The following is a 23,056-nucleotide window of genomic DNA, read 5'->3' on the forward strand; positions in this document are numbered from 1 at the left end:
TCCGCACATGGTTTAATGTTTTTAGATTCAGAGGACTTTTATCAAGAGGACGTATATTCATAGTTTTAAGACAGTTGGTGCTATTTTTTAAGTTTAAGTCATAGGTTAATGTTTATGGATCCCGTTTTTAATTAGGTCTTGCCAGTTCTGTAAAATTTGTATGTACTTTATGCATTGTTTATTGTAACTTTGTCTATGTATATTTTTCTTATTTTTGGCTGATGATGATGCACACCAGCATCGAAACCGGTACAGAGTATAATAAAATGTTATAAGTTTTCTTATAACATTATATGGTATTGAATAGGTGGACCTCTCTTGTTTCCATTAGATTCTCGGTTCAATACAGAATAAACATGAAGTTTTTAAACTTGAACAATAATAACTTAGAAATATTCACACCCTGGATTTTGATGGGGAACATTTAACTAATATAGACATGATGAGGTCAACTAATAGCTATAAATAAAGTAAAGTGAAGCATGACATCAGTTTAGAGAAAAACATTTTATTAAAAATAAACAAGAAAATATGAAAAATGGAAAAAATTAACGAATGTGTAAGAAAAATGTTACATGAATCAGATCATTCTCTCTGCTATAGAGTTTGTCTTGAGAATCAAAATATATTACAAATTAACAAGCAACATAGGCACATTGTTCATTAGTTGGCAATGTTGCTGTGGGCTCTTCCAGACTGCCCTCTTCCTTCCCCTGACAATCCATATTGCAGGTCAGGTTCCTCCCTCAGCCTCCAGACAAGCCTTCTCTAACAACCCCTGCCACAGCCTGAGTGCCTCAAGCCTAAGGAGAAAACATCATGCTTGCAGGACATCAGCCACGTTCTGAAAATGTTTACTTTATCTTGACAGTAGAAAAGCAAAATATTTACAACCAAAATATAAAGATAACATTGGAGAAGTGAATAGCATACCACCATAAGTTCAACTTTGCTACATTTGTACATCTCTGTATGTAATCAGTTACAGAGTGAAATATGTTGTGTGTTTTTGAAATGGTGGCAATGCAGTACCATAAAGCCCTTCATTCATGAACTGCCACTGATAAGAACTAAGTAGGAAGCAGTTACTGTTCAAGTATCTTTACAGGTGATGGCCAAAGTCATGATGTATCTACGGTATTCTACCAAACCAACCTGTTGTTTTCAGTGATAGATCAACTGCCGTCGCCTCTTTGTAATTTGTGTAATATCAGTACCCTTAACTCGGTGTGAGGATAGTTTGTTTCCCCATGAGGAATTGAGTTGGGAGAGCACATCCAAGGGCTGTATCCTTAATACAGGGGAACCAGCTCATTTTACCATAGCATGTGGCATATACTTGAACATACATCAGAGACTGTATAACTACATGCCTGTTCCAATGTGGTGGAATGTGTATGAAGACACAAGGACCATTCTCCTGTTTTTACTTTGTTGCATCATACTACATCTGCCCTGCTGATTCTGGTATGTGCACACAATTTAAATTCAGCTCCTGGGCAGACACAGACAGACATAGGTACTAAGAAAATTTAGGATGTGAATTTATCCTGCAAGTTGTCATTTATGCTGCCATAAAATCTACTTGGTCTTATTTCATGTCTCCTGATGGGAGATTTGTAACTGATTTTTTTATTTTTATTTTTTTTTTTTTTTTAGGTTCTTGTAAACTAATTTATAAGTAAATTTAGAAACTACCTGAAAAAGAAAAGATATAACAGAATTATGCCTGAAAAAAGAAACAACTTTGTTCTCTGGAGGAATGAGAAGATAACAGTAGCATTTGAACACTGTCTTAAAAGTTTACTATAGTTGGGGCCCAGGTCTGGCCATGAAAGAAATTAACTTATCAACTCAGGTGTGGTCTAAACTTTGGATATGTGCATTGCATAATGAGTCATCTAGTAAAGTACCAGCAGATTCCATTCTAATCATCATGTGGCATACTTCATAGATGTCTCAGGTTCCTGAACCTGTGTCCCAGTGTTTCTGCCTCTAAAGTATGAATCATAATGGATTTGTGCAAGTTTTGCTACAGAGGCATGCAACATGTCATTCCATGACTGTGAGTTCTGTAGCATTTGAGTGGGGAAAGCTTTCAATACCTTCTCAATGTGTTCAGCTGAATTTCAGTGGAGATGAGGTTTCCAAGAAAGAACAGCTTTTTGTGGCTGGAAGCATGATGATGTAAATTACACGCCAGTAAACTACTAAACAATTTGTCATGCTAACTGTGTGTGGAGCCTTTTGAGACCATGGTAAACCAACAGTTAATGTGATATCTGCAGCAAGGGATCTATTACCTGAGTAGTAGTGTGACTGTTAGGCTTTTAATGTACCACTAATAATCTGGTACACTTGCAACTCCTAGTTGGCCTGATAAAACCACATAGCTTTATAGCATCCTCTCACCCTTGCATGTAAAAAAAAAAAAAAAAAAAAAAAAAAAAAAAAAAAAAAAAAAAAAAAAAAAAAAAAAAAAATTGAAGTAATTTGTTGGATTTCCCTCCCCCTTGTTTAGTCCTGTTATATTCTATGCACAAATATCGAGAGTATATTGCAATACCATGTCCAAGAATATGCCGGGCATCAGTACTCATCATCACTGTGCTTGAGAATGTTTTAAATATTTAACACTTTCAACACTACTATATTTTAACATGGACCTTGGCAGTTAACTGGGTTTTTTTTCTGGAATGTTAATACATTATTACACAACAGCAGAAGATAGCATATACCTGATTTTTGTACCATATGAAGGTGTCAGCCATCCAAAACAAAGATGTTAATCAGGAAGTACATATCTGAAGTATGTAAATTATACTTGTCTTATGAAAAACGTAAAAAAAAAAAGTACAAAAAAGTTTACATTCAAGTTTTACCAAGAAGCCTGCTGAAACAGTAAAAATGAATCATTTAATGTGGCTTATTCTCTCTCCTGGCATTCTCATCATTTCTCCAAACCATTTTAGCTTCGCTATATCAATCTCTTCTTGAAGTTTACGCACTCCCACGTTTCTCCTTATTTCCATATCCTACCTACCCTAAAACTATTTGTGTTGGTAAGTTCTGATACTTCATACCAGCTTGCAACCAACTGGAAGAACCTCCAACAGTAATGTTATACGTGGGTCCAGTAGTGAAATACAAAATATCAAGACAAGTTACCAACCTTCCCAGGTACCTAGAACTATACTGTAAACCTCTGATGCATGAAGATCTAAGAACTATTCAAGTGTACTCTGCCTGGTTCATTGAGGAGAAGAATAGTTATGGTGGAATATGCAAAGAAAATCAGGGAGAAGTATCTGTTTTAAGTTTGCAGCACACAATGGCAGTATGTCAGTGAATCAGATGTAAGGGAGAAATACTGGAAGCTGTTAATCTTACAGGAAGCTGTTAATCCATGCTCATCTTCTTTGTGATAGCTATTATATTTTTTAATTAAGTCATTTATATTCTGAGCCATCTGCCAATTGCTGTGATATCATCGTTCATTTGCCTCGTGTGGCTCCAGTCAAGTTGCAATGTGTGTGGCACCTTTCCATCTTCGTCTATCAGAGCTTACCAACACAATTGTTTTTAGGGTAGGTAGAATATGGATGGTAAAAGGCTTTTGTTATTGATAACAGTGTCTCTGATATGTACACTATAATACTATGTGGCTTCTTGGCAGCTCTGTGATACAATCGGACAATATTGCTGACACATCTTTTGTTCACTGATTCTTGTAAGTTCCATGTTGTTAATCAACCTTTTTTTTATTTTCTTTTCAACACATTACTTCCTGGGGCTGTTTTTTCTTGGCTTTTTGAGTGGGTTATGTAGCATTAGCTATTTGCATTATCATTTGTGCAATTTCCACATAATGCATTTAGCAGACTTACTACTGAGGCTTCAGGTGTGGCAGTTGTACTGACTTCTACATATACAGGGTACCAGCTGTTGGATTTTTAGAGATTGAGGATGTGAATTCTGAATATTTTTGTTTAATGAGAAAATTTCCTTCTCTTGCTTTCCATAATGTCATGGTAGATGTAGAATTTTAATTTACAGAAAACCATAATATTTGCTTACAGATGACGCATACAGCAGACTGAATACTGAAACTGACTTTCCTCATGATGGCGCAGGAACTAATATCCAGGAAGAATTCCGGAGTCCTGCTATTGTATCATAGCATTTTATATGATATTAAATATTCCACTGTATTGGCTGTGAGTAAATGTCTTTATACAATCATGTATTCATGAAGGTATGCGTGTGCAGAATGTAGTTAGTTACCTGTTAGCTTGAGAGATGGGAACAGTATGAATGTGATATTCATTGAATTTTAGGTGAACTGCGCACAGAACAAATGTAATGTTCAAGAAGTATTAATTATTCTTGAATTTCTCCAATTATAAAATTTTACAGCCTTTCCTATGATAAGAATATTATTGAATACTGTTTTAGTTGATACATCATGTTATATTTTTATAATCTTATTTCTGTGAAAAGCTGCACAAATGAGTTGTGTACTCACCTTCATGCTGCTTGAGAGGATTGGAAATCAGAAGTATAGTTCACTACCTTATTTATATATTTATTTATTTTATTATTATACAATCTTCCCGCAACAGCTGCAGATTGGCCAAGGTCAAAGAGTACCCGAACAACAATAATAGATACAGAGATGACAGGATTAGCCCGACATGAGATAGTATGAAGTTGCATAGTAGGCAAAAGAATGAGGTACGTAAAATATTTATCTGAGGTCCACGAGCATGGTTCTTGAAGATCATGATGGACTTCTTGAGAGTAGTAATGGCAATGTTATAGATGAAATCTCTGTACAGCCCAAAGGTATTGCAAAAGTTGACAAAAACTTTTCTCCTTTCTTAGAACAGAATTATGATGCCGTTTAATATATGAAAGAGCTAGTTGCTCTGCATATCAGTCTCATAAGATGCAAATATAACATGGTGTACTAAAATTGTACTGGTAGTCTTTTATTTGTATTGAGTCTTTGTTTACTCCTTAATATAATTTTATCCATTTTTATAGAACACTTTGTTTAAAGGAATTAATAACTGACCTGTACAATGAACGAAACCAGACCAAGTATTAACTCCACGAGAAGTTTTACAATCTCTTAGTCTGTTAATTTTTTGCTAGTTGCTGCCTTTAATTTAATCACAGATGGTCCACAAGAGAACTGGCCTCCTTATTGCACATAACCTTCAGCATAATACACTGAAAAACTGCTATGGATGAATTAATGATACAGAGCTATTCTGAAATTGAGTGTGTGATGGGAAACATTTTTTTATTCTTGTTGTGCTACATTCAAATCTCAATAAAACAACTGTGCACTGGATTTTAGGATAGTATATTAAAACATCTGAGAAGAGTGTTTTGAGGCAACACAATTACGTAGTTTTTACAAACTTATTGTTCCCCATTCAACAGATAGAGATGTCAGTGAAATGAAACGGACGTTTTATTAGATATTAAGACTGTATTATGTAACAACTCAAAGAAAATGGTTTTCGCTGACTGTGACAATCGACAGTGTAACAAATTAAACTAATAGTTCACAAGATTTTAAGTCAGTGAATTTATAAATTTCAAGAAGAGTGTTTTAATTCAATAGAAACATGGACAGTTATTAGATTTTAAGATTTAATATATGACAAACTCAAGAAGTAGTTCACGTTTTGAGGATCTAGGTGAGTGTGCATCTTGTTTAAAACCAACTGGCACTGCAGAATGTTCTTTTGCTCAAAGCACTTGTGGCTGGCACACACAACTTTAAAGCTAATTTGGAAAGCTTTAGGGTAGTCACCTTCATGACATTTCCATCAATCTAGAACACCCATTTCCTCATCAGGATCTCTCTGTGCTGTAGTGATATACAGCATCATTTCGTCTGCATGTTTGTGTCCTGAAGGGATTTTCTACTTTTCATATCTGCTGCGTTTCTTTGGTTGTTCATCAGTGGCCCAAATTAAATCTTCTTGAATTTCGCCCGTTCCTAAAATATAAAATCATATTACAACCACATGGTGAAATCTTTCAATAATAATGTTCATGCATGAATATATGCAGTTATACCTACCTTCACCAACCCATATGCACAAGTGCCTCACCTCGCAATGTACTTCATTCTTATCAGAATTGGAAAGCACTGTCAATCCATGAAAACAAGGAGAGAGAAAAATGTTGCCATCTTGTGGTATATATGCAATGTCAATTTTTCTTCTATAAATGTAGAATATCTACCTTTTATCATCATGATGAATTCCTTATCACCAGCTCTCTGCTCACATTGATTTTTGAGGCTGTGAAACCACAACAGTACATTCTGGATGGTTACCTTTCTTACACATTCCAAGTTATCCATGGCATCATCAAACATTTGCAAGAAATCATTTAAATCCTTCATAACACCTTTGTCCATTGACTCCATTTTACTTTTTAGTTTAGACAACATTTCCCGAATTTTGTCAAACTTATGAAAAACCGATTTGACTATTTGTAACTTTGATTTCCATCCAGTATCATGTCTAGATATAGTTTTTTTTTCGAGTAATTTTTCTATACTTCCTCTTCCTTCGTATGTAGGACTTCTTCATTGAAAGTATGCCTCAATACTGTATTCAAACAGTGTGATGCACAAGGGGTTCAAGGAAAGCATTTTTGAATTTCGAACATCATCTTCATATTCAAACCCTGATTAGTTACGAAAGTAACCTTTCGTAGGTCTGACAACTGAACAACCAACAGGCTACTCTGTTGTATAATTTCTCGAATAATAATGTCACCAGACTTTGGTACTTTAGGGAAGAGGCATGTGAATATTATTCAACTTTTGAGGACCCAATGTAGGAAGTAATGCACAGTGAGCGATATGAAATATTAAAAAAAAATAAAAAAATTGTCAGTTAACATAGCAGTAGTTGAACGATTATCTCTCATTGCCTCTACAATTTCCAGTATAACTGAGCGATGAGTGTCATTGGCTAGCTCATGACATAGGCATGTAACAGTTGTTTTATTACAGTGAAAATCAGATGTCAAATTTTCCTAATTCATTACCTACGTTAATTAGTTCTTATGCCCCCTTATGAAACCCACAGTCCGACATGACACTGAATGGCTTTAGATCTAATGCACTCGTTTCTACTCAAGCCTACTGACTGTGGAAATGATGGTCGATTAGTTTCCATGATTCATTCATCAGAAGCAATTGTGCCTAGCTATAGTACTGGATTTCTTTAAAATACATCCTCCAAGTTTGCATTTCACAAAGCTAGTCTTTTGAAATGAAATGTCGTATGGCTTTTAGTGCCGGGATATCCCAGGACAGGTTCGACTCGCCAGGTGCAGGTCTTTCTATGACACCCGTAGGCGACCTGCGTGTCGGGATGAGGATGAAATGATGATGAATACAACACATACACCCAGCCCCGTGCCGTAGGAATTAACCAATTAAGGTTAAAATCCCCGACCCGGTCGGGAATCGAACCCGGGACCCTCTGCACCGAAGGCCAGTACGCTGACTGTTCAGCCAACGAGTCGGACAGCTAGTCTTTTTATCCTCGTTATTAATGACTATATAGTTTCTCCCTTACCTCATTTTCAGTCTACATCTCTAATGAATGACAAGGTAACAAGCAAGTGGTCGTGCGTTTAGGGTCGCGCAGCTCTGAGCTTGCATTTGGAAGATAGTGGGTTTGAACCCCACTGTTGGCAGCCCTGAAGATGGTTTTCTGTGGTTCCCAGGCAAATGCTGGGGCTGTACTTTAATTAAAGCCACAGCCGCTTCCCTCCCATTCATAGCCCTTTCCTATTCCATCGTCACCAGAAGACCTCTCTGTGTCAGTGCAACGTAAAGCAAAATTTATATTGAATAACAAGGTAATCTAAAGACTGAACAGCTTTGTGATATTTCCCAATGACAGTTCTCCATCGTATCACACTTGGAGACCATTACTTAGCAGAACTCGCTAGCCCGACAGTCAGGTAGAAGCAAGCTTTCGAAACTAGCTGTTGCTTATACTCTGGTCACTCTAAAGATCACTGCAAGAGTGGTCCAGTGTGCACATCTCTAGTGGAGACATGGTATTGTTTCCTATACTGTCTGATGTTGAATTGAATGTACAGAAAAAATGCACTTAGCAACAGAAGTTTTGAATACCATTCTGAATCCAAGATAACTTATGTTGCTTCTTTGAAATTCAAATGGGTATTTGCTGATATAATTTTCATCCAAAACATGGCACTTTTTTTTTTTTGTGTGTGTGTGTGTATTTCACCAAGTACAATCAATATATCATAGAAAAAGGTTCTGTTATTAGAACTAGCACAATGCTATATTTCATTTGTATTGTTTTTTGTCTGGACTTGCTACATATTACTTTGACATAATATTGAACTACTGTATAAGTTATTCCTGGTACTATTGTTCTTAATCTTCTGCAGTATATTACTTTGGGTTAGTGCTGAGGCTTAACTGCTAGTTATCCATACAGATAGCTGAAATTTGAATCCTGGCAAATCCTATTATGATATTTTCACCTGAAAGTGCATTCAGCCTTAATGCCATGCCCAAAATCCCAGATGAGTCGGGGTGATCTGTAGCAACCCCACAAGAACCTAGCATTTAAGCAAGTTTATTATTTTACTGTTTCTCTGTTTTTCTTTATCAGCCTAATCCTAAATGCTAATTTTAAAATTTTAAAATGCTGATGGACACAGATTCTAGCAAAGTTATGTATTTTTATTGGTCCTGTTTAATATTTCTTATCATGTATTTTTATTGGTCCTGTTTAATATTTCTTACCATTCTTTCATCATTTTTTAAAAGATGCTATCTACTACTACTCTGTTTTGGTTCATTGTACAAGACAGTTTTCCATATGATATTTTGTTATGTATATAATATGTTGAAAATATATATGATGTTGTTATATAATTTGTTATATGATTCTGTGTTATGTGTATCTCATTACACGTGCTGTTCAGGTGAGTTTTTTTTATAAATATTGGGAAATGATAGAATTGGTCAGGTTATAGCCTGCTGTAAACACACATTGTAAAAGTTCTTCGGTAGGATATGTGCCTTATGATTGCCAGTTATGTAGATCTTTTCTACATTGTAAGGTGGGTTGGTGAGAGATATTCGTAGTGTCGTGTATATTTACTTTCTTACCTGTCTTTAAACAACAAAATCGTAATAACATCTTACATGCTTTCATTTAGGCATTATGCTTTCTCTATACTTTTTGGAAAGACTAGTTTTTAGAAGGTTAGAAAAGATGCCTTCTCTTAAAACAATTGTTTCTAAAGAGTAACGTCTTGAAGGGGAAAGATCTTAGCCTTGAATCTAACTCCTCCCAGTTTTCTGGATGAATGTCCATTGCTCAAGAGCTTCACACTTCCAGCAAATGGTTTGATGTTTGATGTGACAGAGGTGTTGATCATTGTTTTAAGATAAAGTAAAACTTAGCTACCATCCTCTCTTAACATTAACCAGAGGAAAAAATGGAAGAGGCCCGACCCATTGAAGAAGGGTATCGGCAAAGGAAAGAAAAGGGTCAGGGAGGGCATGAAAACAAAAGACGCCACACCTAATACCATTGGGATCAGAAGAGAACGAGAGTTGACCAAGGGAGGTCAGATAGTAAAGATGAAAGTGAGGTGCCTCGCAAAAGTAAGTGGAAGCAATGCTAGACTCGGATAGATGCCCTGTGATCACTGCCCCACACTTAGAGCCCTCAGGAGTTCTCCTTTCTATTGCCTTTTATAACAGGTGAGAGATACTCTGGGTACATTCTACTGCTTCCAGCGACAAGAAGTGTTTGAAGTAGTAACAGGACATAAACAAAACCCTAAATTTCTTGTAATTATGCTTTGATAGCACACGTCAGCCTGTGTCAGAGTTGCTGACAGTGTCTTAAAAGAAAGGAATTTCATAAGTGATTAATTACCATTACTGAAATATGTATTAGCTGGGCTGAGTGGCTCATACAGCTGAGGTGCTGCCTTTTTGACCCCAACTTGGCAAGCTCAATCCTGGCTCAGTATGGTGGTATTTGAAGGTGCTCAAATACGTCGGCCTCATGTTGGTAGATTTACTGGCACATAAAAGAACTCCTGTGGGACTTAATTCCAGCACCTCGGTGTCTCAGAAAACTGTAAAAGTAGTTAGTGGGACGTTAAAACCAATAACATTATTTGAAATGTGCATTGTATCTGTCCTGAGTTGAAAGGGTAAAGCTCTTGAGAGAATCAGTTTTATTGAAAAAACATTACTTTTGCTTAGATAGGTGGGTTGAAAGTCTTGAAGGCATCCTTATTTTCTGTTTGCTAAATTTTTGGTTTTATGAATTATAATTTACAAATGAAGCAAATAATTAATATTTCTTATTTTGTAAGCAAGAACTCTGTTAGTCATGTTAATATGAATATCTCCTCACATTCTACCTCACTGCGACAGATTCTGCCAGAGAATTTATAAAATGCTGGTACTTCGGATTGTAAAATTTGGTATGTAGGCATCTATGTATCTCAGTGGATGCCCTTACAGAAATCTTAAGTTTTTAGGAACGAGTTAGGAAGCAGAAGTTTTTTCTAACTAGTGACAAACTTTTTGCATCACTCCCTGAACTTGAATCTAAAATATTTTGTTAATTTGGAGCATAGTGCTGGTCACTTACCTATGATGTTAAGTTATACCTCTGTGCAATCCTCCTCGCCCTTAAGGTGGCTTATAGAATTTTTAAGTGTAACAGTCTACTAGTAGAATATGTTCTTCCCATTGTATGAAACTGCAATTACTAGCGTGGTCAGGTGTTTTAACAAATGTGATTTCATTAATGACTGAAGTGTATGTAATTATTAGGGCAAGGCATTTGATGATTTTGCATCTTTTTTTTTTTTGAAGGCCAAAATATAGCTTGAATATATGTACATGTGTTTCATGAATTGACTGATTAAATAAGGGCAATTTGTTAGGGCAATTTTTTTCATTTTTTGCCGTTTATAAGAGATAGGTCATTTTTGGAGCAATTTATGGTCATTTTTGGCATTTTTAATTGTTTTCTGGGAAGTGTTATATTTCGTTATATTTGGATATTTAATTAATATTATTTATGTTTACAATACTTGTCTATTATGTTTAACTTAGACAAATAACTTGCTCAAGAAAGAACGTAGACTTGCAACATACCCTGCTGCCACTAGTTTTCAAGGAAAGAGTATTTTCAACTCGATTGTACTTCCAAGAAAACATACTATAAGCAGTACCTGCTTCCCCTATATGTAAGACGCATAATGGACTCGCCCAAGCTGGGCATTGCTCCTTATCTTCAGCTAGATAAGAAGGAAGTCGGTCGCCCGCGTGCTGAGAGTGGAGTGAATTCTTTGTTGACAAGTACTGTAAGATGCCCAAAGTTAAAGGAAGTACAATTGTTAAATTAAAACAATTTGTTACACAATATGGAGAAAAGATATTTTCCATTGATGGGAAAATATTATTTTGCACAGTGTGTGATGTGCGAGTTTCAGCAGAAAAGAAGTTTACAGTTGAACAACATGTGTCGCGAAAAAAACATAAACGTGGTGTGCAGCGACTTGAAGATAAAAGAAACCGTGGCTTACACCAGACACTACTGTGTGCATTTTCAACATTTTCTCCATTTTGTGAGAAACTGTGTACATTGTACTTCACGTCTTCATATTCTCTCTTTTAATCACACTGATGTAACACCTTGTATAATATAAATGTCTACATGCTATGCCTATTTCCCACATTTTGGCTGAAGATGACACCAAACAGCGTCGAAACTAGTTCCAAGTGTAAATATATGTTGTAAATAAACTATAAAATTTATTTGTATTGAATAGTTGGACCCTTTTAAGTTTCCTATCTTGCATTTTTATGCGCCGATATTCCACTGAACAAATTGAACCATCCAAAGCTGCGTACATTCTTACAAGAGGAGACTGGAAAATCTGTACCAGATCCCAGAACATTAAGAAGAACCTACGTTGGAAGATGCTATGACAAAACGTTACAAGAAATAAGGATAAGGGTAGGAGACGGAAACATATGGGTATGCATAGATGAAACAACAGACAGTATGGGACGATATATAGCCAACGTTATTGTAGGCGTCCTGGAAGCAGGGAATGCTGGAGAACCATTTCTACTACATTGTGAGCAATTGGACAAAGCTAACTGGTCAACAATTAGCAAACTGTTTGACCAGTCTTTGAGGCTATTGTGGCCCGATGGCATTCGGAATGACAATGTGCTGCTTTTAATAACAGATGCAGCACCCTACATGGTAAAGGCTGCAAATTCGTTACAAGCGCTCTTCTCGAAAATGGTGCATGTCACATGCCTAGCCCATGCGTTACATCGGACCGCGGTACGACATAATTTTTCTGAAGTTGACAAGTTAATTGGGTGCATAAAGAAAGTGTTTTTAAAAGCCCCATCTAGAGTTCTAGCATTCAAAACAGAAGCTCTTGAAATTCCCTTGCCCTTTTCACCTGTTTTGACTAGATGGTGAACGTGGATTGAGGCTTGTTGTTATTACTGCGAGAACTTTGAAGTTACATGTAACATGTGCACTTCAGAAACTATGGCTCCTATATATTAACATCCAATATTTATATTTATGACTCAAATTTTAATGCCAAATTATAGTTGAATCAATTTTATTTTAACATTGCAAACAATTTTTAGCCAAATTTTCAAATTGTAAAAACTGTGTTTTGGATGTCAATGTGTTTTAGAATTAAGAGTTTATCCATTTTAACATTGCAAATCATATTGTCATAATTTTTAATGTGTATATTATTCTTGTTTTAAATATTATCACTGAAATTAGATTTACATTCAATGTAATGAAATTTGTAACAACAACCCAAATATGACAAACCTTGAGGCAATTGTATAGGCTGATGATGTTTGTGAATAAAAGCGAAACATCTCCCGGTAAATTAGTGTTGTAACATTACAACTTAGCAACACAAACTGTAATTTGTATTGATAAGGTGGATCAAAATAATCAAATTGTTAGTATATCATAACTTTGAAGTTGTAAAGAAAGTGGTCAATTCCTTCGACAAAACTGAGGCTGGATCAATAAAAACAGCCAAGGAACTCTTGGCTGACAAAGAAATTGCAGGTAAACTTTCCTACATAAAAACAAATTTCGGATCCCTTCCTAATGCAGTAAGTGCTCTAGAAAAATCCCAAGTGCCACTAGTGGAGCAGCTGCAAATTGTGTATAAAGTTGTGAATGATCTGAATCATGTGTGTGGTAAAGTGGGTGAAATTGAATAAGGTGTTGCAAAAGAACACTGGGTATAAAACTTTGTGTTCTATTGGCAAAGCATTGTCGGGTGAAAATTTTTCTCTTACCGACTGTGAATTGATTCCGGGAGATATTGCTTGTTTTCAGTATGCACCAATTGTTTCAGTTGAGGTAGAGAGAAGCTTTTCCATGTACAAATCGTTACTTGCAGACAATAGGCAATCGTTTTCATTTGAGAACCTACGCAAAGTTTTTATTGTGCATTTCAATTCGAATTTATTGTAAACAGCCACTGAAGTTTGTTTTCTTAAATATTCTTTGTTAATTAAATGACACCTATTTGCTAGGAGAGTATTTGAAGAATATGCCATTTCTAAAATATTTCATTTTTTTTCACCAGGGGTGCAAAGTGGTATTTACTTTGTTAGTAACAAAAATAATTTAAACTTAATGCATTGTCATCCATTAAAATTCTCTCTCAAATCAGCTAATTGTTTCTTAAAGGATTAATAAATAAGTGATGATTAATTAATTGGTCATTTTTTTCAAATTTTGTGTCATTTTTTAACCATTTTTAGGTCATAAATGCATTTTTTATTTTGCATTTTCTTGCTATTTTTTGGTCATTACATGCCTTGCCCTAGTAATTATATTAAACATCCTTATTGCAAGATTACATATTGACAAATGTGTCTTTATTAGGGGCTGGATTCTTAGGTTTTTACCTGTAAAAAAAAAAAAAAAAAAAAAGCGTAATTGGTATCAGGACAACAAAAAATACCACATTCACAGTAAACAACTGTTTTATCTGTTTATTGGATTATCTGCTTTTTGTTTTTGAGAAAATATGGATGTATTAAATGCCGGCCCCGTGGTGTAGGGGTAGCGTGCCTGCCTCTTACCCGGAGGCCCCGGGTTCGATTCCCGGCCAGGTCAGGGATTTTTACCTGGACCTGAGGGCTGGTTCGAGGTCCACTCAGCCTACGTGATTAGAATTGAGGAGCTATCTGACGGTGAGATGGCGGCCCCAGTCTAGAAAGCCAAGAATAACGGCCGAGAGGATTCGTCGTGCTTACCACACGACACCTCGTAATCTGCAGGCCTTCGGGCTGAGCAGCGGTCGCTTGGTAGGCCAAGGCCCTTCAAGGGCTGTAGTGCCATGGGGTTTGGTTTGGTTTTATGGATGTATTAATATTTTGTGGAAGTTAAGAGCAGGTATGAGGGATGATAACCCTTTTGTTATTGTGAAAGTGAACTTCCTTCAATCATTGGCATAACATCTGAAATAATTCTTCTGCCCTTCTTTGTGGTGGCAGTGGTGGCGTTTTACACTAATAACAAGAGAAACAACATGAATGAGGTCTGACGCTCCAAAGAATGAAGCTATCGGCAAAGGAAAGGGAAGAACTGCAAAAGTCGTGAAAGAGAGAGACTCTCTAGGCTTTGGAAATCTAATAATGCTGAGATCAGAAGAGAACGAGTTGACTAAAGGAGGCTGAATAGGAGCCTGGCCCAAGTGGGAACAACGCCAGACTCAGCTAGGGCTGCCATGGTGACCAACCCTCGCTTCCAAGGTGGAAATCCATGGGCGTCCCCTTTAAGTCACCTTTTATAATAGTCTGGGGATATGTGAATGTATTGTACCACCTACCACCCTTCTTTGTTTCATGTGATCAAGGCCTTTGGAGGATTTCTTTCCTTGTATTGATTCATATGTTGTAAGATGGTTGTTAGCTTCCAGTAATGTTCTGGATTTACCGAGCTCAATAGCTGCAGTCGCTTAAGTGCGGCCAGTATCCAGTAATCGGGAGATAGTGGGTTCGAGCCCCACTGTCGGCAGCCCTGAAGATGGTTTTCCGTGGTTTCCCATTTTCACACCAGGCAAATGCCGGGGCTGTACCTTAATTAAGGCCACGGCTGCTTCCTTCCACTTCCTAGGCCTTTCCTATCCCATCGTCGCCATAAGACCTATCTGTGTCGGTGCGATGTAAAAAAAAAAAATGTTCTTGATTTCACATTGTGTGAATAGATGGAGAGTCTTTGAAGTTCTCATAGTACCAGGGCCAAGTGATGTTGCAGTTTTTTTTTAAATTTAACCACAGAAGACGAAGGAAGTGATATTTTGTCAAGTTTATTAAAAATCGGCAGTGGTGGAAGTACAATGAAATTCTTAATTCTAGTCATAGGAAAAAGAGTTGGCAAAGAAAGAAAAGGACCATGAAAATGAAAAACTCCATAGGCCTTGCAAACCCAGTATTGTTCACATTGGAATAAATTTAAGAATTGACCCAGGCAGATTGAATAGGAAAGATGAAGGTGACTAGAACAAACAAGTAGAAGCACTGTCTGTCCCAGCCATAGGCCAATGATCATCGCCCCCTGCTTCCTATTTGACAGAACACATGGGAATTGTTTCTTTAGTGACCTCTGATAGTGATTGGTTGTTTTAAGGAGAGAAACAACTTCATTATCAACTCATTTAGACACCTACCAGTATTATAGCAGATACTTTAGATGTATTCTATCCCAGCTCAGAGTAGTAAACAAGTAAGAAATTCATAGCTCGGTTGTATTGACCCATGGTAGTGGATTCAGTTGTCCCCCTTTTTGATGGATGTTGGTATTAGGATACGTTTTACAACATCCTGCTCATATTGAAATTTAAGAAAAACTTACTCCACTTGCTTTTCAAACATTTTGAAAAATATTTTGGGGATACATATTTCCAAGAAAACATCAGTTCATAATTTGTGAGTAACCTCAAGATTCCTAAATTCTATATGGAAGCCTAATAAGTAGAAGGGTACATACCTTCATCATCATCATCATTTTCCAGCTCCAGTTACCTGGGTGTGGTGAACAGTACATACCATTATACAGAATTACATGAATCACAGCATATTGTAAAATGTACAAATCAGAATCTGTGAAATACAGTGACCTACATATGGTAAAGATGGTAACTTAAGATGCTAGTTGAGCCTTTTATGATATCTACTATGTCATCCTGTGATGTAGGGTGATGAATACTCAACCCCTTTATGAGATTCTACGTATACTAGGCTACATTGCCCCTGCAACCGAACAATAAGGCTATTACAGACCATATAATGTCAGGACGGATGTTGCAGTGCTCACTGAAGTATGGGATGTACGGTTTTGAGATGCTCTTCTTTCCAGCGTTCAACTTGCTGACTTGTTCAACATCCATCATAAAGGAGACGGTTGAATCTACCATCATGACTCAATAAAACTGAGCATTAATTGCAACAATGTCCACTCTTCTCACAGATCTTGAAGAAAACCTATTTTACTTGAAACATATAAAACCTGAAACAATGTTTTCTAAAACTGAAAAATCCAGCCCTTAGTATTAATATATTAAAATAAGCTTTAAAATTGCAATTTAGGATTTAATTTTTTCTGTCAGACACTTTGATTTTATAAGTATTTATTTTATTTCAGTATCATAGTAACTTACACCATGCACAGATGGGGAGTTCTGATCTTAGTTTTCCAAAACTGAAAAATCCAGCCCCTATTATAATAAAATAAGCTTTAAAGTTGCAATTTAGGATTTAATTTGTTCTAACAAACACTTTATATATTTTTAAAGTATTTATTTTATTTCATGATCATAGAAACTTATACCATGCACAGATTAGGGGGCTTTGTTTTTAGGAGATATTCTCAAGAAACATAAGACCAATTTACTTTGTGGTGCTTAACTTAATAAATAAGTAAATAAATAAATATAGCCTATATATACAGTACTGTCCACCCCTTTCCTATAAAACTGTATTAAACATGTCAGAGTAATAATATAATTTTAAAAAACAGTTTCTTGGCACCGTGTGTTGAAAGAGTAATGCAGGAAAGTCATGTTGTTAAATTACTCCATATGAATCGTGGACAAAATTATTGGTGAAAATATTTTTAGGAATACATTTTTGTAGCCTCATTTAACAACAGTATGGGATTACTTCACATCTGTGATGTATTTGCATGGTGTTACAGCAGTGGCAGCATGTAGATAAAACATCTGGGCGTTCACTGTTTTGAAGAATAACGTGTTGACATTTATTGTTTCTTGATGTTTACAGAGATGTAAAATAGTGACATTGCTTGATTAGTGATGGGGCTTTCCTTTTAAGACACACGGCTGCAGCTCAAAGAAGTTACCGAAACAATGAGATATGAAAGAAAGAGAATATGAGTTTGTAATTTACCTTAAGATAATCCATTTTCATCTGATGTTGAAGACGTTGCTCACATAGGAATAACTGCTTCAAGAACGTGTTATACAGACTGTTATTTATGTTTTGACATATTTTTCTGTTTACTTTTCATAAAACATGTATTACTAATTAAAAGCTTACATTAATTGCATAAAGTACCGGGCGAGTTGGCCGTGCGTGTAGAGGCGCGCGGCTGTGAGCTTGCATCTGGGAGATAGTAGGTTCGAATCCCACTATCGGCAGCCCTGAAGATGGTTTTCCGTGGTTTCCCATTTTCACACCAGGCAAATGCTGGGGCTGTACCTTAATTAAGGCCACGGCCGCTTCCTTCCAACTCCTAAGCCTTTCCTATCCCATCGTCGCCTTAAGACCTATCTGTGTCGCTGCGACGTAAAGCGCCTAGCAAAAAATAATTGCATAAAGTTATGTATTACATTTTACATAAACTTATTATATTTCATATTTATACAAATCATAGTTACCAAAATATTCTGGTTCATGCAGTTAATTACATCAAAACCCCAAAATTGTAAAATTAAAATCCCTTCATAACCTACCACGTACGGCGATTTTAAACCACGCACTTTGAGACAGTTTCGGCTAATTTTCATGCTGCCCAATGTCTATTGCTGGTCCATTCACCAGTGACACCTAGGCTATGTTCTCTTTGCTTCTCGTAGTCTCATGCCTTGCGCACCCTCCTTACATCCCACAGCCCTGTGCCCTCAATCCAGAAATTGAACCTCTTCACTGACTATGGAAAGAAACGGAATGTTAATGTCAAAATCATCGCTACGTACATGAATATTCAGAGCTAATTAAAGTAATAGGCTCTTGATAAACCATTTGTCTAAGTCTTATCTATTTATTGGGCGTTCACTGAACATATAGAATGAGCCGTGCCTGTGTAACAATATCTCAGGCTATCAATTTGCTTCTTGTTTATTACCAGATGAAGTAAACTTGTAGTCAATTGATACATTTCATATAGATTTGGTTAATGATTTTCTGTTTAATATTTTAACCGTTTCCTTTTTCTAATTATGGCTATAGTTCCTTGCTTACTTTTTGTCATTTTGACACAAATTATGGTCTTGCAGTAAGTATAGTGAAAGGCATGGGATTAATTTTTAGATTTTATTATATTTCATATCTTCATATGTATGATCTTAAGAAGAGCAGAACGCAATTCTTTTGAATATTCTTCTTGTAAGGGTTGCTACACTTCTATATTCTTTCAGTTGTGTTCAATCAATGGCTTACTCTACTACAGGTGGAAGTGCTTCACCCACTCCACGCATGTGTCATGTAGTCTAGCATAGTATGGTGTTGCAGTAACATGTCAGTACATGTTGATGAAATAATCATCTTTGGTGATATATTGTAAGTAGCCATCATGTAGTTTAGCAATTACAGTAGAGATCTATTCCACTCAGATATGCTGACTTAATCTCAGCGTGCGAACAGTCAGCTACGAACTACTATTTGCTAATAACAACTTTAGAGTTGGGTATCTTCATTTCTTTGTGTTGTTTGGGAATAAAAGCATGCTAGATGTAGAAAGGGACAAGGCAAAAACTGCAGTAACATAGGCGCGTGTTCTGCATGCTGTTCGGCACATCGCTAGTGTAAATGGGGAATAAGAAATAATTTTTATTGTGTACTGGGAACAAGTATGTTCATAATCTTGAAGGCAATATTTCTTATATTCATTGCCAAATCTGATGGGAAAAGTTATTTTTTTCTGCTAATATCATCAAAATAACTATCTCTCATAGTTTCTCCAACTACCGGCTGGATGCAATGCTCATATCCCAACTGCATAGAAACTTTGAAAGCTGTATAACTGCAAACACAAAATAGTACTGAGTTATAAATTTTTTTTGTCGTCAACAGTCAGGAATACCTTGAAACTGATGTTCCAGTTCTCTATGTAAAGTAGATTTTCTTCCCTCAGATCTTTAGAATAGATTACCAGAGCAACATTGATGATGAAATTTTCAATGCTAAATAATAGATGGTATGATCAGGCCACCAACATTCCCGACTGTAGTAGAATGCGCTATGACCTAGGTAATTACAGGTATTTTGTTACCATGGATTTTTGTGTTTTGTATTGTATAATTGACAAGATAATTTCAGAAAACAGTTTGTTCCTGAAGAAGGCATAAATATTTCTTGCTCTGCTTTTTTTTCTTTCATATATTTGTATCTAATGTAGAAGACATTTGTAATAATTTAAATGTTGTAGTCCAGTGAATCTCCTTTTTCTGAACTTCAATGAAACCTTTTGTCATCTTTTGAGAAAAGTTATTCTAGATATTTTTTGTTGGATAAAATGTTATTTTCTCTTCAACCCAGTCATTGTACTGTAATTTGAATCTTTCACTACCCTAAGTACTGGCTCATTTTATCTGTGATTTTGAAAAAATATATTGCCTTTTTCTTTTAGAATGTGTTCAGTGTCTTTATTAAATTTTTCCTACAACTGGTGCAGACAGTCTAATTTATTGTAAGCTTTGTCAACCTCCAGTTATGAAGAAATCAAAGTAAAGTTACTTCAGTATAAGTTAGAGGATAAGGTAAGTCGTTACTGTATTTGAAACTTCTAACTATACAAGTGAGTGAGTTTATAACGGACCTAGGAGTGGGTAATGTGCTTTGGGAGTTTGTCCATGTCAGGTGTGTCATGCGTATTGATTTAGGTATATGGAGACCCTTTAGAGGCAGGGTGTTGTCAGCTCATCATGGCATAGGAAGAAATAGAACCCTACAATAGAGCTCCCTTGGAGATTTACCAGTATTTTTCCCTTTCTGCTATGTGTCGTGAATAGTATCAAGCTCCATTTATACATGTATTTTTTTCTACTCCTAGCTTTTAATAGTTATTTTTATGATAATTTGATTGTGACTGTTTTTGCACAAAGAAAGGCTTATTCACAAGGAATTGGTTCGGTTAGAATACCTCTGTTGCTAAGAGCTTTTACTTAGTTTATATACTTTTCTGTGGCCATTTTGTACATATTTACACCATATTCAGGGCATGACGTTAAACTGTGTCCAGCAATTGAATTACCACCGGTATAAATGGTCCCCCTCTCCACCTAATGCCAATGGCCTCCTTGGAGGATAGATGAGCAGGCAGAGGTTCATGGCACCCTCTTTTCTTTGGGATGGAAAACTGTCCCTAAATGCAGAAAGCCACTAAATGGCCAATGGCATAGGATGGAAAAGGCAAAGGGAAACCACTCCATTAAAGACCCCTAAGAATATCCTAAGAAATGGTGGCTACACTATTCAGTGAAGTGAATGAAGGAATTTTGGTGGTAAAATAATCCCCCAAGCGGATCTGTGGGTGGAGACTACAGGAGACATTGGCAAAACTGAAGACTAGTACAGAAAGGAGAATTTAAAATCTCCAAAACTTACTACTATGCGACAAACTCAACCTCAAGATGAAGATGGAGAAAATGAAATTAGATATGTTAAGAGTGAGTGAGATGAAGTGGCCTGACAACAGACTATCCACAATAGTCCAGGAATGGGAAGGGTAGGCATTGTCCTGAACAAGAAGTTTGGAAGTAAACTGAAAGGGTATGTCCAACTGAATGGATGAATCATTCTAGTCGAACTGGATACCAAACCAAACAAGACTGACAGTAAAGTATACATCCCAAAATCAGACCACCATGATGATGAGATACAGAAGATTTATGAGGATATTGAAGGCGTTATCATTGAGTGACTGGAACTCTATGGTTGAAGAGGATATTGACAGGCTTGTAGTTACTCCTTTACTTTGTGAAAGAAATGGGAGAGGAGACCATATGGTAGTTCTGTACTCAACATTGTCTGGAAGGGTGTAACACGTGGTTCCAACACCATCCATGAAGGTGGTACACATGAAAAGCTCCAGGCAACCTCGGTGATACCAGATAGACTGTATTTTAGTCAAACAGAGGTTTAGAAACCAAGTGAAGGAGTGCAGAAGCTATTCCAGCCCTGATATCAACAGGGTCTACAATTTAATTTTAAGTGAATGTGATCTCAGATCCATGAAGCTGCATAAGAATGTTGAACAGAAATGGAATCTAGAGTGTCGGCCTCCAGATCCTAAGATATCGGGTTCAAACCCGGCAGAGGTAGTTGGATTTTTGAAGGGCGGAAAAAAAAGTCCATTCAACACTCCATGTCGTATGATGTCGGCATGTAAAAGAGCTCTGGTGACACATTTGATGTTTACCTGACAAAATTAATTAAATCTCAGCCATAGATGCCCAAAAGAGTTTGTTTACTCGATCTACCATCTAGTGGGTCTAGAGGAAAACGGAACGTCGAAATTGATGAGCAGACAGCCAGATGGCGTCAAATTGAAATGTCTGCACATGGTAGCTGAGGCCATACGATTCTTACTATTATTATTAATAATGAGCTGAATATGGCATACAAAGAAGGGGATAATTTGGCTGTAACAGATCAGTTTGAGAGCATTGAGGAGAAGTGGAGAGTTTTGAATAAGAGCCTATTAGAATTAATACAGGAAGTATTGGGGTGGCGGAAAGCACAAAAAAGGAGAGAATGTTTAACTGAAGAAATTTTTAAAATAGGAAGAAGGAGGAAACATAAATTGGACATCTGAAGGTGGGAAGAAGACAATACAAAGCACTTAGGAATGAGATTAACTGAGTATTTAAAATAGCGAGGAACAAATACGTGAATGTTAAATGTAAAGAAGTAGATGACCTAATCAAGGAAGAGAAAATCGAAAGACCCTACGAGGAAGTAGAAAAATGTTCTTTGGCGGTCGCAAAATAAAGTTCAGTGGGATAGAGGAGGAGGATGATGTGTTACTGTATGAGCAAAAGAATGTGGTAGAGAGATGGAAATATCCTGAGAAAGGCAAAACAGAAGAGAGAAGTGACTGCATACTCTGAGGTGAACTTGAGTTGGCTAAGAGGTCATTACATGAAGAAAAGGCTCCAGGCATTGATGAATTACCAGCAGAACTCGTAATGTTCACTGGTGACAAGGTTCACGAAGAGTTGTTCAACTCAGTAAAGAATATCTATGAAATAGGACATCTTTCATCAGATTACAAAAAATGTTATTGCCCCACTGCCCAAAATGGTGGGAGCAAAGAAATGTCATCAGTACAGGACAATAAGCCTTGTGACCCATCATTCAAACTACTTACTGCAATAATTCTGAGAAGCATTGAAAAGAATATGGATGTAGTAATTACGGAAGATCAGTATGGAGTCAGGAGAAGGAGAACTCTAGAAGCAATTTTAGGCCTAAAAATGATTCTTGGAAAGCAACTTAAGAATGATTAGGATACATACATTGCCTTAATTGTTCTGGAAAAGGTGTTTGATGAAACTGGAAGGCGTTGTTTGCGATTCTGAAGGTGGTGGCTGTGAATTACAAGGACAGGAGAGTAATACAGGAACTGTACAGGGATGTGGTGACTTGGTGAATATTACGAAGAAGCGATCATAAAACAAG

General features: G+C 36.5%; 1 protein-coding gene across 1 annotated transcript in view; it reads left to right on the top strand.

Annotated features, from left to right (window-relative positions):
• LOC136873839 (major facilitator superfamily domain-containing protein 12) overlaps window positions 1-7,170 on the top strand; it is a 66,336-nt gene extending 59,166 nt beyond the window's left edge. The window contains exon 9 of the mRNA XM_067147108.2: window positions 4,080-7,170. Coding sequence (XP_067003209.2) covers window positions 4,080-4,180 — 101 coding nt within the window. The 3' untranslated portion in view covers window positions 4,181-7,170. The remainder of the gene's footprint in view (window positions 1-4,079) is intronic.
• Window positions 7,171-23,056: the final 15,886 nt, after the last annotated feature.

This window comes from Anabrus simplex, chromosome 5, assembly GCF_040414725.1.
Source record: "Anabrus simplex isolate iqAnaSimp1 chromosome 5, ASM4041472v1, whole genome shotgun sequence".
NCBI lineage: Eukaryota > Metazoa > Arthropoda > Insecta > Orthoptera > Tettigoniidae > Anabrus > Anabrus simplex.